At 33.8% G+C, this 17066-nt stretch overlaps 1 protein-coding gene across 1 annotated transcript; it reads right to left on the reverse strand.

Moving 5' to 3' along the window:
- Positions 1 to 10909: 10909 nt before the first annotated feature.
- On the reverse strand, positions 10910 to 11689 carry LOC145111497 (uncharacterized). The gene is made up of 2 exons (XM_079047764.1): positions 11322 to 11689; positions 10910 to 11201 (listed from the first exon to the last, which is right to left on the reverse strand). Exons 1-2 carry the CDS (start codon positions 11687 to 11689, stop codon positions 10910 to 10912), a joined length of 660 nt encoding a protein of 219 aa, XP_078903890.1.
- Positions 11690 to 17066: the final 5377 nt, after the last annotated feature.

Raw genomic sequence — 17066 nt, forward strand, 5'->3', positions numbered from 1 at the left:
TTTACGACATACTTTGTATATCATGGTTTTACATTATATATATATATATATATATATATTCTACCAAATCTTAATCAAACTAAATTACAAATTTATTGTCTAAATTCAAAGAACTATAGTGTCAAATTCAAAAATACATTCCAAATTCATCAAAGTAATTGTCAAATACATATCACTTTTAAATAAAGTTTATGACATAAGTATCCCATTTTTTACGCACCCTATCAAGCAAGCTCGACATCTGTATATTCATTCTTCCCCTAAAACTGAGACAAAAATTAATATATTAGCAAAAAACTATTAAACAATTATATATGGAAATATCTAAAGAACTTCAAGTCCATCAATTAACTAATGGATTTATTTACTTCGTTATTCAACACTTCAAGTCCTTCATCAACAACCGTTTTCATGAACTTATGAACTTAAGACCATAATACCTGCATTCTGTGTAACTAGGCTGAAAGGGACACTATACAACTATATAATAATCTGATCAGTATAAAGCAATACTATATTAGCCAAATCCAATTGAAGTTAAAGTTATAGTTTGTGCTGATGATAACATTTATCATGTTGACATTTACCTTTTTCTTTGATCCACTTTGTCTTGCGTGCAAAGATAAAACACTATAAAAAATTGGATGAAATATATCAAATAAAATAATTTAATGTTTAAATAATTTATATTACTTACGCTTCAATCATCCACTTCAAGTCTGTATGAACTTCAAGTATCAACATCAAGGGGCCTTTGAAAATCAAGGTAATAACATGTTGTTTGCATGTCTAGTACTGCTAGCACCCAATGACGACTATAAACCCAAAAACCAAATAAACTTAGGAAAATAATTTTGAAAGAAGTTTAAATGCAACAAATTATAAAGTACATTATGGTGAAGGAAACTTAAATACAAGAAATGGCAGCTTACTTTATATTTATTTATGGTAAAGGAAACTTAAATGCAAGAAATAGCAAAGTACATTGTTATTTCTTGCAGTTCGGTACATAAAAGGACTTGTGTAATAAAAATAAGTCAGTTATGTTTTTCTAAAGTCAAATCAATTAAAGTTTGCTGCTATTTCTTGCAATTTAACAAAAAGAAGGCCTAAAGGCATGCAATAGCAACTTCTACTTACTTAATGTAAAGGAAGCTTAAATGTAAGAAACAACGAAGTACATTGCTATTTCCTGCACTTGGGACAGAAAAGGACTAGTGTAATAAAAAGAGTAAATTGTCTTTTTTTTCCCAAAGTCGAATCATCTAAAATATGTTGCTATGTTTTCCATAGTAGATTCATGTTATAACATCATACAATTTTGTCATTCTATTTAGATTAAGTCAATCAAATGGATATTTTACAAATTTACCCTTAGTTATTGGGAAAAAGAAAAGGTAAGCAGGAACTTAGAATTATTGAAGAATAATAAGCATATAGAAAAAGTTATAGAACCTGTATCACTCCAACGAAAATATGAAATCATAGATGTAACCCATCTGTGTTGTACCAAGTTCTTGCATAGACTACAAACAATCTATTACTCAAAATGGTAAAAAAAGAAATAATAATTTGAACTATAAACAGCAAACTCACCGATAATAGCTGGTTCAAAATCAGTGGTTTAACAAATTGAGAAAGATCATTGCCAATCTACAAATGGCCAAAAAAAGAACAAATCAAATGAACACATCATGTGAGATTCAAAACTATATAAAAACAATTGAACTCAAAACTGAAATATTCATTAAATACCTTCCAAAAGCCTCCCCATCAAAACCTGTAATTAAAAAAACACTATAATCTTTTAACACAAACTTGAATTAATAGTAACAAGTTTAGTATATGCATGTTATTGTACACACCTTCCTCCAACACTAAGATGCAAAGCCCTTAAAAGCCATGATTTAGGTTTGTAAAGCTACCATGCCCAGTATATTTGGAATATGAAGGGAAAAAATGGAATTAGCATCAAAGGATTCATCCAAGAGAAGAAGATACCTAAAAAGGAACAAGGAAAGATATTATAAAAAGCTGGAAGTAAATGGTGATAAACATATTTATTCGTAATTACTAGTCAAGATAGATTAAACATAGTTATCACATTTATTTTTTCATTAAGTCATTTCTGTAAGAGTGGAATACATAATGGTTAAATGCAAGAAATACCAAAGTACTTTTTTGTTATCTTTATTATATATAGCTTCATACTTTCATTTTTTTCCATTACAACATTATAGTATAAAAAATCTACCCAATTATAGAAATGACATCAAAATATGCAACATTTTCAGTGCTATGAATGGATAAATTTCTCAAAATATAATGCCTTAATAAGTTAAATTTGAAAGTACAATGCTATAATTGGTTAGATTTCTATAATGCCTTAATAAGAAAAAGATTGAAAGTACAATGGTGAAGTAGAAAGAGAAATAAGAGGAGGATGCTATAATTAACAAAGAAATGGAATTACGTCACCTTTTTACACTTAAACCTACAAATGACCGTTAATCCTTCTCATATAAGGCTAAAATTATTCTTACTAACCTCATAAACTCAATTTCACAAATCTTTAAGTAATCAAGATACGAGTAAACATCCATTTCCCCAATGAATTCATCAAGATCTCACCCTTGCTTAAGCCACCTAGACATGATTTATACATTAAGTGAAAAAGAATTACTCATATACATTAATTAATTAAGTCAAAATAAAACCTGATACGAAAATATCTAGTTTTGGGAAATCATTCCCAAAACTTTCACTACCTTATTAAGATCGTCTTGGATAAATGTTACATAGTGTAGACCATTTAACTTAGCATTCCGACGAGCATCACAAATAGGTTCAACAACTAATTCATAACCATGAACATGTTTTACCCTGAAATTACAAATCCAAATTTTAAAAACAAAAACATAATTAATAATGTGATAACAGAATAAGTTTTTATACTTTTTGGCTAGTGCCAACCCCATTGTGCCTATCCCCATAAGAGAGATCTAGATCTATTTCTGAATTGCTTTCATTTCCGAAAAAGAAAAATGCAATCCATGTCTAAAACAATATACTCTGTCCAATCATAATGAGGAATTTCTGTTGATCCAGAATGTCCTTCCCTGATACAATAAAGCCAACCATCACTTGGTGAGGTATATTAAGTTCCCATGGATTGCTTTATCTAACTGATGATAACTTTTCTTTCAAATGAACTTACTTATGAGATCTCTCTCATATAGACATTCCTAAGTGCTGTTAAGAGTAACAATTATGTTAATATGTAACATGGGTAGTTAACGATGAAGACATTTCAAAAGAGAAACTCAGTTGGTAGTACATGGATAACTGGCGGTGAAGCAGAAATCATCAAAGAAGGGGCGTCGACCTTGCGACTGTTGTTATTCATCCTCCTTGCTAACTATATCGCCAACATTTTTCCAAGCGGCAGGTATGGTTGACGGAGACGACGACGACGCCGTTGAACCTAGAGACGGGAGTATAGATGCTTCATAATCGAACCCAAAAAAATTATCCCCAATTGTCAATGAATGACAGAAAAAACAAATAAGAAGAGGTTGTTGTGAAGGTGAGGGAAACGGAGGAAGCATTTGGAAATATTTCAGCCGAAGTTAGGAAATATCAGATGTTATGCGCAGAAAGTGTAAATATCCGAAAACTGATGTGGTAGAAGTCGAAAGTGGCAAAAAATGTCTATTCCATACTTCAATGTGCTTTATATATATATATATATATATATATATATATATATATATAACTAGAAAACTAGAAAACTAGAAAATGCCCAAACCCCGCTTCGCGGGGGATGAAGTATGGGGCATGCGGTGCGCGTAATCTGCAAATTTTCTGTCATGTACGGATTTGTTGTTTTTTAAACACATGGTCTGTTTTTATAAAAACAAAAAACTTAACAAGTACATTTTCTGTAAATTACGAGGACAATTTTTATAATTTATTTTTAACAAATGGATCAAACCTGACAACATACAAAAATCTTAAACATATGGATTGTTTATGTAAAAAAAAGAACTTTATATGGACCTTTTCTGTACATTACAAAATTATAGGGACTAAATCAGTTAAAATTCAAAACCTAAGTGGCAAAAATTTATAACCAATACCTTACAGTTCAAGTTTCTATTTAATATATATAATATAAAAAAACTAACGACAATTGAGTGTGAAAAGGAGTAAAACATTCCAAAAAAGGAAAATATTGTGCCAAACCTATGAAACAAAATCTACTATGGTCAAATTATGAAACACGAATATTTTACTTTTGTTAAGCCATTTCCTTTTAATATATATTAACTAGTGTGTGAGCCCGTGGTGAACCACATGTCACTCTTATGGTTGTTCTTGTACGTTTATTGAACTCGGTATTACTGAAATGCGTCTTGTTTTATTCCAAGTGTGTATTACAAAGACAAAGTATTACGTAGTTGGACGCATTTGTACACCGCTGACGCAAAGCTACCACAACAGACGCGCGTCCCAATCGACCCCACAAAGGATGACGATGACAAAACGAAGCTCAAAATAGATGTATAAAAAAAATTAAAAACGAAAACAAAAATTGAAGACATATCCATCAGAGAGAAACGTGTAACGTGGTAAACAGAGTCAGGTGTGACTGTTTAACCAAAAATGAAAATAATGTAAACCATATAAAACAGTGACAAAATATAGCAATCGAGCAAAATAAGGTGATCAAAATATCAACAACTAAAAAACAAAGACAAATTATGGCAAGAGAGCAAAGTAATTTGGTCAAAATATGAAACACAATAAAATAGGTACAAATTATAGCAATCGAGCAAACTAAGGTGATCAAAATATCAAAACCGAAAAACATGATCAAATTATAGAAGGAAGCAAAGTAATGTGTCAAAATATGAAATAAAAGAAGTAAACTGTTTCTAACTGTGTTAGGATTTAAAGTAGTATATATATATATATATATATATATATATATATATATATATATATATATATATATAATATGTTTTTTTGCGTATCCTATTAACTCATAAAAAACAAATCAATTCATACATTAAAATGTTCCTTGTTACCTTTTTTATTTAAAATTTAACAAATTAACATACGACATAAATTTATGACAGGCATTTTAGTCTGTCATAGATCAATTATATTTTATGAAATATGAGACTTTAACGACAGACATTTTATGTCTGTCATAAAACTATTGTACGTCGTAATTCGTCTGTCAAGGAAAGCATCTTTTCTAGTAGTGGATTGATCACATTTCCACTTTCCATTTCAACAATTTACTATGAAATCAATAACTAATTAACATCCAACCTATCACCCAAGCCATATATTACGCAACGGGAAGATTGAGATATGTAAACAAGAAAGAAGCTTAACTACACTTAGTAATCGATGCAAGGCACTACACTTCAAATAACTCCTATCTCACACAAATTTGACTTACCAAGATTGATCTTCAAATCTGAAGCAAATAAAAAACATCTTAGCATACAAATAATGTTCTTAAAATTCTTAACAACGTAATCTTGCATAAATATCATCTAAATAAATTAATGGAGACACATTCATACCTCCATTTTTGATTGCTGCTCTAATAAACAACCAATTGTTAATGACATATTCCATAGCTACACGAAGCACTTTTTCATCAAAAATAAAAAGGAAGAAAACAAAATATTTCCCTTCTCAAGGCCTCTTCGTAACTGGAAATCAGAAGTCAGGCTTCTATTCACAAAAACTGAAGAACAGACTAAGTAAAGACATACTAATACTAAACTAACCCAAATTTGGCCGAACATAATAAAAGCCTTAATATGTTCCAAGTAATTCCAACTCAAGAAATTATAACCTTTCTTGAAATACACCTAGAAGACTACGAGTTTCTCATTTTCTTCTTATACAAGTTAATTACTTTGTTAACCATCAACAGGTCGTTAATAATTTGTTTGCCTTTAACAAAGACATACTACTTGATACCGAATCCATTTCCCACAGCTCGTGCCAACTATTTTCCAAAATCTTCGAAATAATTTTATATTACACTACAATAAGGTTAAGTGGCTTTAGATGGTTCATGAAAATATGCTTTGAAACATTCAAAATAAGGGTAATAAAGGAAAAATTGCTTCCACTAAGAAACTAAAATAGTTTCGCGAATGAAAGAAATAAAATAAATAATATCCACCTTGAGAACATTCTAATACCATTATACAAAATAAAAAGATAACCCATCAATACCCATCACCTTATCACTACCATACTAACAAACCGCCTCTTTGATCTCTTCCATTGTAAAGGTCGAATCCAACATTTAACATTCGGCTGAGGAAAACACTTTAAACCTTAATCTTCTTTGTTTTATATCAATTCCCTAACAGATTTAATTTATCTTCAGAAAATAGAGAAAATCTTTTTAAATTCAACCGAATCCGAAATCCAAATACCATATAACATGACACCTCAAATAGACATTTGGCAACATTTCCTATTCAAAACGTCCCATAAAAATACCACAGAGTTTTGTTTCCCTTGATATCCCATTTAACCTTAGATTTTTGAAACATTTTTAAAGATTTCAAGAGTTGAATTTCACCCAACATCTTGAGAATATTAAAACGGTGCGCAAGGAATTGATTATTTTTGCATCACCATTGTCAAAACTTTTTATCAATATCACCCAACTTTATAAATAAATCTCCTTTCACAACCTTGTTTTTAATTCTAAAAGAAAAATGCCAAACTTTAGTCTTGGATTGCAACACTTTTAGTTTAATTTTAAAATCAATAATTTTGTTACCCCCTTGGATACCATAGCTATCGGTCCAATATGTCTTCATAATCTCTTCAAAACTATATAAGTCCATCCAAGAAGCAAACAATTTAAACAAAATCATAATATAATAAAATAATCATTTTATAAAATTGTACGACTATGATCCAACAATTTCCTATCCAACATAATATAAGAAATATTCAAAAACAAATCAGTAATTTCTCCTGACACCAAAAAAATAGTCTAGTTTACTTGTCTTTGTACTTTGATTATTGACCCTCCCTGATCACGCATAAGAACATCACATAGGCCCATACTGCTAATAAAATTATTAAAATCATTTAAAGAAACTAGAAAAGAAACTGAACCATGCCTCTTCGAAAAATATTTACCGACATTGAAGTCACCTAAAATAATGTATGAACCTTTTCACTAATTCATAAACTACATAATAGTATTCCATAAAACTTGTTTCCTATTCACCTCTTAAGGGGAATAAATATTAATCACAAAACATTTAACCTTGATATCACCCATACACTGTAAGTTATCCTATTTTCCCATAATGAATGATGTATTACTCAAGCGTATATGTACAAGATACAATGGGCCAAATACATAAAGGTCTAATAGAATACAAGACTAACTATACATGGGGTGGATACAATACAATATACACATATACATATAGTTTGCAAACATCCACCTACAGTTTGATCGGGAGGAGAATTACAAATGTTCAAAATGGTTTTGAAGTCATTGAAGAGCTGCGACGGAAGACCTTTGGTTAAGATATCAGCATACTGAGTAGACGAAGGAACGTGAAAAACATGAACAGTTCCCCGAGCAACCAAGTCACGAACAAAATGAATGTCATCTCGATGTGTTTCGTGCATTAGTGTTGAACTGGGTTCGATGTCATGTACACAGAACTGATATTGTCACAATAGAAAATAATGGATTTGGTGGGTGGACACCAAAACTCACAAAGTAGATTACAAACCCAACATGTTTTTGCAACGACATTGGAAACACCACGATACTCCACCTCTAAATTAGATCGCGAGATGAATCCTTGCCATTTGGACGACCAGGAGATAAGGCTGTCGTCGAGAATTAGACAACAACCTAAAGTCAATCGATCAGAACTTGGGCACATGCCGCAGTGTGCATTGGGGTAAGCATGAAGATCATATGTGGGGGAAACATGGAGCTATAAACTGTGGTCCAGAGTACCTCCAAGGTCGCACAAAATGCGCTTAAGCGTGTATAGATGAGGCTCTAGTGGGTCATGCATGAACGGACAAATCTTTTGGACTACAAAAGCAACGTCTGGACGAGTGAATGTGAGGTACTGAAGAGCTCCAACAAGGCTGCGGTAAATGGATGGATCGACAACAGGAGGACCAGTGGCATCCATCTTATGAGAAGTCTCAGAAGGTGTATCAGCTGGATTACACTGAGATATATGTGTTCGCTTAAGGATTTCTGATGCGTATTTATGTTGAGACAGGAAGAGACCTTGAGAAGAGCGGGTGGCAGAAATCCCAAGAAAATAGTTTAGAGCCCCCAGATCGGTCATGGAAAACTTGCGGCTGATCTGGGAAATAATATACTGAAGTAGAGTCGTAGATGAGGTTGTGAGGACAAATTCGTCAACATATAGAAGAAGATAGGTAGTTTCAGCACCATTATGGTAAATAAAGAGAGATAAGTCAGTGATACTGTATGTGAACCCATGTGAGTAGTATGCTAATCAAACTGCTGATACTAGGCACTAGGAGCCTGTTTTAGGCCATACAAGGATAGTTGAAGGTGACATGCATAATCTGGATGTTGAGGGTCTCTAAATCCCGAGGGTTGATGCATGTACACAATTTCTTGAAAATGACCATGAAAAAAGGAAATCTTCACATCAAGCTAGTGAATGGGACAGTTCCTAGAAATAGCCAACATGTGAATCATACATATAGCTGCTGGTTTGACAACCGGACTAAAGGTCCCATGATAATCATTCCCCTATTGCTGACTACAACCATTTTATACAAGTTTTTCTTTATAACGAGATAGGGAGCTGTCAGTATTGAATTTTTGTTTGAATAACTACACGGAACTAAACACGTTAGCTCCTGGTGGACGTGACACCAATACCCAAGTACCGTTAGTAATAAGAGCATTGTATTCCTCATTCACGGCTTTATGCTAGTTTAATATTTCAAAGCCTCTAAGTATGACTTCCGAATAGTGGAAGTGGAGGTGGATAAAAGATTAAGACGGTTTATGGGTTTCACAATGCCACTCCAAGATTAGGTGTGCATGTGATGAGTAGGAGGTGTGGGAGGTGAGATAGTGTCCCTAACCTTGGAGTATAGGGAAGATCAAGTGAGTTGGGGGTAGGTGGAGTGGGGTTAAGAATCCGATGAAGTTTTTATGACATAATTGAGGAAGATAGGAAGTCCTAAGAAGGAGTGTCAGTGGGTCTGACCGAGCTGTAGGGGAATATAGACTCATCAAATATAACATGAAGAGAGATAATGAGCTTACTAGTGGAAAGATTGAAACATTGAAAACCTCGATGATAGGTGAGGTATCCAAGGAAGATACACGGGGTGGAACGAGGTTGGAATTTGTGAGTGGTGTGAAGGCGCGAAAAAACAAAGGAAGACAATGACGCGCAAGTAGTCATATGTGGGATGGCATTGGAAAATGCGGTAGTGGGGAGTTTCATTACAGATGAAAGCCATTGGTAAGAGATTATGAAGATGGGTTTCCACGTGGAGAGCTTCGGGCCGAAAAGTAGGAGGAAGGTGGGAATGAAATAAAAGAGTTCACATCATGTTATTGATAGTGCGAATCATTTTTTGGATCTACCATTTAGTTGCGAGGTGTAAGGATACAAGAAGCAAAAAGTAATGCCACGATAGGTGAGATGGTCATGAAATTTTTTTTGTTGTGCTCCCCCCATTTTAACATTGTAATTGTTTAATAATACCCCTAAATTGAGTGTTTATGACGTTAGAAAGATGTAAGAATTTTTGAAAAACTTCAGATTTATTTTTGAGAGGATATACCCAAAGATAATGAGTATAGTGATCAAGAAATAATACATAATATTGCAAACCACCATTACTTGAAATAAGAGATGTCCACACATCAGAATGAATAATTTCAAAAGGTTTAGAAACAATAGAACCAGACAAATAAAATGGAAGTCTAGTGTGCTTGCCAAGTTGACAGGCTTGGCAAGTAACTTTGTTTTGGTAAACGACAAGAAATTGAACTACTAGAAAATAAATGCTTCAAGACTTGATCTCCGGGATGACCAAGTCGTTGATTCCAAATGGTAGATGATGTGGAGATGATGGCGTAACTGTTGGAGCCAGTGACATGATAAAGAGTCCTGGAGCTATCACAACAAATAAGAGGACGACGAGTCTGATAATCAAGAATTGTAAAACTGTAAGGATCAAAATCAATAGAGAAATTGTTACGAGTATTAAACTTGCATACAAATATAAGATTTTTGATTATATTGGGTGTGATAAGAACATTTGGTAAATGAAAAGTACGATAAATATTTGAATTAGGAAAAACTGATTGTCCTGAAGTCACAAAAGGTATTGCAGAACCGTTACCAACATAAATTGAATGAGGGTAATGATTATCAGAGACGGATTTGAGTATACATGTATTAGTGTGAACATGGTTGTTCGCCCTAATATCCATTACCCAACCATCATTTCCCGGATCATATAACGGCATCATGTTGAACAGTGTTGAAAGCGAAGTGGGCTGATCGTTACCAAGCCAAGCTCATGGGGGCTGATTTTGGCCAGCTGACAACTCATAAGCTTGTGGATTAGTAGCTGATGGAATTGGAGACCTACTTCCCAAAATTCATGGGTTGTTAGATACGGGCCTGCCAAAATATTGGTTGTTGTGGTGGGCTAGATAAAGTAAAGGATGGGAAGAAGCCCACATTTGTGGAGTTGGGGCAGAAGGGATCCAGGAGGGGGCAGCAGCGACCAGAGGTGGGAGATAAACCTACCCGTATTGGATGTTGATCAATTGCTGAACAGAAAATGGAGAGGGTTCCTGGTGTCATAGTTAATAGTTGTTCCTGTCGCCACCTTGTCGAATGAAGTTTCCCCGGTGAGAGTCACTCCTACCCCCACGAGTTGCCGACAAGGGAGGAGTTGTGGTGTGAAGCAGCGAAGGTGCACATGTATGATGTTCGTGAGAAGGAACAGTCACACGAGAGGTACCAAGTCTCGTTTCTTCAACCAAAAGCATTGATCTCATCTCAGAAAATGTGGGTAGAGGCTTTGAGAAGTGAATTTTGCCGGAAACACTGTCATATTTCTCTAGGAGTCCATTTAGGGCATGAAGAACAACGTTTCTGTCCTTGAATTTTTCACCAAGACCTTAAAGTAAATCAAAGATCTTTTGTATATTGTCAAGGTATTCATGAATGGTTAAGTTTTCTAACGTGATGTTTCTCCTATCATTTTCTAACTACATAGCAGTGGACTCAACATCATCATAGAAGAGTGTGTGTAAGTTCATCCACATTTTGCGAACATAAGCTTTAATGTAGTAGGCTGAAGTGATCAATTTATGAGAAATAGAAGCAAACAAACACAACTTGACGACTTGATCATGTTCTAGCCACTCCGTGTCTGTGGGTGGGGAGGAATTAGGGGAATCGAATGTGGTGTCAATGTGATCAACAATACCATATGCGATGAAGTGAGCCTGGAAGAGATGACTCAATGGTTTGTAATTACGAGCTGGGAGATCCAGAATAAGAGGGACATAGGTTTTAATATTTGTGATACCATATTCCTTTTGAGTAGGTTTTGTAAAAGAACTACTTTCACCAGTCATGGTGATGAAGAAGAGAGCAGTAGAGAAAGAAGGGAGAATAATAAGAAGAACATTGACAGGAAGGAAGATGGGGACACAGGTAGGGTTGAGAGTTACGTTCTGAAACCATGCAAGTCAACGTATTTTGTTGGGAAGTAATCCGGGATGACGAATGCGGAATATCAAGAACGATCAGAATCAATCACCACAATATGCAAGTAATCTGATAAAGGTTTTTCATATATTGATCATCACATGAACGTACAGAGAAAACCCTAATCTGGTCAAAAAGCTTACACCAAAAGTTAACCTAATGATTATTTATAGTGAACAATAAATATCTACCATAAATATAAAATAAATGCCTAATATAAAACTAATGCCTTAGAAGAGCTCGATTAAGAACTTCTACTATAAAGGCACCGTAGGGAATCATAAAATAATTAACCCTAAAAAGGCTTCCCTAAATAACCAAATATGCCATATCAGTTTCAATATGTCAAATACTCAACAATCTCCCCCTAGATGTTGAAACTGATGAAGATCATGATTTCCGATCTTCTTGGCATTTCTCCCCCTAAATTGTGAGACTCATCAGCACATGGGGTCTTCAAAGCGAGAGAAATAGAAATAATCTTCCAAATATGAACTCCCCCTTGAATAATCATCACGCCCCCTTGAATCTTCAACCAATACCATGAAGAGAATCCGGAAAGTTAAGAAGAATCACCAACAATCTTCAAAACCCGTCAGATCTGATGAAACAAATTCTTTTGGAATATCCCCAATTCACAAAAAAATAAAATCGGAAAAGTAACAAAAATTAATTTTGTATTTTTCGATTTTTAAATATTAGACAAAAAGAATGGAGTAAGAAGCAATTATTTAGAAGGGTTTGAAAAGAATAAGACAAAAGAAAAGGATAAGAAATGAAAATATTTTGGAAAGAAGGGGTAAAAGGTGGTAAAATCCCAAGAAATTGAAAGAATTAATAATATTGGATAAAATCTGTGAAGATCTGAAAGTCAGGGGGCAAATGTGAAAAATATAACCCATTTTCTTCAATGTAACGCTGAAATGAGTGGCATCTTCCAAGGAGGGGTAGAAACTGAAAAGTCTGTAAACATTGGAGGACTGGAACGGTCACAATGCTGAAGTTGCAAGGACCGAAAATGAAACTTTTAGTCTTCTTCCCCATTTAGACGTCTGATAAAATACAAACGTGAACAGCAACTTGCGACACCAGTAACGATTGCTTCAATTTGCTTTCATGTGCGAAATCAAAATTAGATGTTAAATCTAAATCAACTTGCGAAACCCATTAAGCCTTTGTGAGACCAAGTAACAGCCATGAGTTCCGAATGTTAAACATTACATTCCGATTTCCAAATTCATTTGAGGTTCGCTCAAGTCAACAAATTCAGTCTCAATGTGAATCTCTGTCAACGAACTTTCGCAGGTAAGAGGTTCGCCGTGAACCCAAGACAAACACGAACCCATTCACAGGTTCGTTTCGCTGAAACGATCGCTGGATACTTAATTTTGACTTTGATGTTTGACCTGCAAAAGGCTAACACCCTCAAACAATTCCAGTAACTCCGATCCCGGTGAATGATTTCTGAGATTGTGACATTCAATTTCAATCGATTTCGACTTTGAAGCATGATATTCTGATTTCAATTTTGATGAACAGTTCCAAATTTTGCTTATGAATGAAATCAGTTTCGCTTTATGTGTCTTGAGGCCAGAGACGAACCTTCGCATATTGATTGTCAGGTTCGTTGCAAATCAAATTCAATTGATCAGGGACCGAAAGCGAATCTCAGGTTCGCTTCAAATCCAATTGCAGGTTCGTTTGGTCGATTACACAACCGAACCCAACCGAACGTTAGGTTCCATTCGCTTCCAGTTGAGACTTTCGCTTCATTGACCTTCGCTTCTTAATTTTCGCTTCATTACTTTCGCTTCTTGATCTTGAGTTCGTTGCTACAATTCCACACGTGTGTGATACGTAAGCGAATCCGGTCACAGATTGCCAAAGAGTTGAAGCACGAATGATTTTGGTTCGTCGACGTCAGTTGATTGGAACGAATCAAAGCAAATAGACGAAACTTCCAAACAGAACCCTTGGATTTGAAAGAAATGGCAGATTTTACCCTTGACTCCCAAAGTGACACATTGTTGTGTATAATTACGAATCTGACCCTCCTTTTGCAGGACACTGACAAGTTCAGTCCACTTTTTGTTGTAATGTCATATGACAGTTTACTTTATGCAGAAAATGTCACTTTTCACCCCTTTTTCAACTTTTTCAACCTTTTGTCAATTCCAACACAAAAAAAACCAATAAATTTCATTTCTTCAACAAAATTTCATATCTTTGACCCAATATTCACCAGATTTCACCAAAATTTGTCCCTTTTTCGTGGTTTTTTTTTTTTTTTTTTTTTTTGATAAAGGACAAAACTTTTATGGGACTTTTGGTACCCATTTAAACTTCAACATTGATTTATGTTTCTTGCACACCCACTTGTTTGAAGAGAATCTATTATCTTCTGAAAATAATACCCGCCTTTTAGTTGGAAAACAAAAATTTCCATACATTTCATTGAACCAACCAAATTCTCTTTTCTTTTCCTTCCAACTTCTAACCATTTTATCTGAAGAAAAATGAGAATTGAAGTTTCTTTGAACATGCTTAACTTCAACTTTCTCAACTTTTTCACAAGCATTGGGTACTTGTACCTTGGGCATCCAAACCTTCTTCATTTTACTTTTGTTGTTGTTCTTCTTCTTCTTTCTTTTCTTGTTTTTAGGCTTCAGAAACGAATTTTGGATCTGTGTAACCTTTTCACTATCCTGAATCTGAACATTAGAAGACCTTTGAACACAATCCTTAGGAGTTCGATAAATCTGAACATCTTGAATTATTGGCTTTTTGTAAGGAGTCATTCCTTCAAAAACATATTCAGAACATAAAGAATCATCTGTTTGAGTTCCAATAGAACATAATGTCTTCACTTTCACGATTTCCAAAGATTTGCTTTGAGATTCATCTTTAGAACAACTAGATTCGGATTGTGAAGCTTCTGAAAAACTTGAAACACTTGACTCCCCCTCAACAATAACATATGGAGTCACTTTTTCTTCAGAAACTTGAAGAACAACATGAACTTCTTCTTTTTCTTTTTCAGCCCTTTTCATCTTCAACATCTATTTATTTTCTCGATCTAAATGTTCATAGATAATACGTATTTGTTCTACTATTCTCTCATTATCTCTTAACTCACGGTAATTAACAGATGAGTATGCAGATATTTTCTTATCAACAAGAAGATTATACAACTCAGGAATATCATTCAACATAGATCGACCACTAATTTGAAACATGGTCATTTTGTTAACACCATAGATTGGTTTAGTAACCTTTAATCCAAGTTCTAAAATGGAGTTAAACAATAAATTCGTTTTATCCATTATATCTTCAACAAATGATAGAACTTGAAGAGAGAGAAAGTAGATCTGATAAGAGTTCTAGAGAGAGAAAATGGATCTGAGAGGGTTTCTAGAGAGAGAAAACAGATCTGAGATGGATTTTAGAGAGATAAAGTGGATCTGAACACGAAAATTTAAATAAACACGAAATTTTCTTCTAAATGTCTTCTAGAACACGATTCAAGAACAAATCAGATGAAATAATGAGTTGAAGATAACAGATCTGAACTAGATTTTTCAATAAAAACGAGGTATAGACTTTTTCTTTTCAGAAAACTTACAAAACTTGAAGAACAAGGTGAGATTCATGATAAAATATCGTCATAAATATTAATCGATTCTTGCAAAAATCGCTGAGATCTACAAGAACCTGCTCTGATACCACTTGTTGGGAAGTAATCCGAGATGACGAATGCGGAATATCAAGAACGATCAGAATCAATCACCACAATATGCAAGTAATCTGATAAAGGTTTTTCATATATTGATCATCACATGAACGTACAGAGAAAATCCTAATCTAGTCAAAAAGCTTACACCAAAAGTTAACCTAATGATTATTTATAGGGAACAATAAATATCTACCATAAATATAAAATAAATGCCTAATATAAAACTAATGCCTTAGAAGAGCTCGATTAAGAACTTCTACTATAAAGGCACTGTAGGGAATCATAAAATGATTAACCCTAAAAAGGCTTCCCTAAATAACCAAATATGCCATATCAGTTTCAATATCTCAAATACTCAACATATTTTCCCATAATGAATGATGTATTACTCAATCGTATATTTAGAAGATACAATGGACCAAATACATAAAGGGATAATACAAGACAAGACTAACTATAAATGGGTAAAATACAAATACAATATAGATATATACATGTAGTCTGCTAACATACACGTTCAACAATGATGATTTTATATGTATACGAGTTGTTTGTTTTGACGAACACAGATGAATCCCAAAAAGAAAGAATTCCAGTTGAACTTGTCTCTCACTACTATAATCATAATTAAAATAATAACTTCCACAAAAATTCTTTAATTTAAATGAAATAAAATGCAATATTATTGATTATTGAATACCCAAAACATTCAAATCCTTGATCCATACAAATTTTCTTGATCTAAACACCCTTTTGACTACACCCATGACCCATCTGAAGGTTTGTATCGATCGTATACACTTAAAGTATGAATAACAAATAAAAAACTACTAAGAAAAGATTAAATAGAAAAACAAAAAACATGAGTAATCACAAATATGATTTCACTAAGAAATGATGTTCTCACCAAGAGAACGAAGGTCACAAAGATGGTCACCAAGACATGCTTAGGGTTTCACGCTAATGTTGAATATATACAATTAGAATAACTAAAATCCCACTAATTAAGGGATGTATACCTATCTTAGTAAAGGTCTGATCCTAATCACAAAGATTACGGATCGGATATCTTACATATATATATGTATATATATATATATATATATATATATATATATATATATATATATATATATATGTGTGTGTGTGTGTGTGTGTGTGTGTGTATAACTGCCTAATATACAAAAGATCACAAATATCATAATCTTCACGCTGACGTTGATAAGGTCTTGTGTTGGCGCTGACACTGGTAGTGGTTAGCATGTAATGTGTTTGACTCATTAGATCATAAGGTGTGACCTTACAATTAGACGCTTATTGAGTTCAAAAGAGACCAAAAGACGATATCCTCTTTCCAGCTCTTTATGTCGCATACCCTCCAGATGAAGATTGAACAAATTCTCGGTGGGAGCATTGGGAAGATCTTTAGTGCGTTGAAAGCACATTTTATTCTAGTTGTCAAGATAGAAAATACCATGTTCTGGTTCCCAGATGAACATTTGCTGAATTGG

This window comes from Lactuca virosa, chromosome 5, assembly GCF_052849685.1.
Source record: "Lactuca virosa cultivar CGN04683 chromosome 5, Lactuca_virosa_CGN04683_v6, whole genome shotgun sequence".
In the NCBI taxonomy this organism is placed as follows: domain Eukaryota; kingdom Viridiplantae; phylum Streptophyta; class Magnoliopsida; order Asterales; family Asteraceae; genus Lactuca; species Lactuca virosa.

Coding starts and splice junctions, on each gene's coding strand:
- LOC145111497 (XM_079047764.1), bottom strand. CDS start 11,689: ATGACTGGTGAAAGTAGTTCTTTTACAAAACCTACTCAAAAGGAATAT. Junction 11,202..11,321: donor GATGTTGAGTCCACTGCTAT/GTAGTTAGAAAA, acceptor ATTCAAGGACAG/AAACGTTGTTCTTCATGCCC.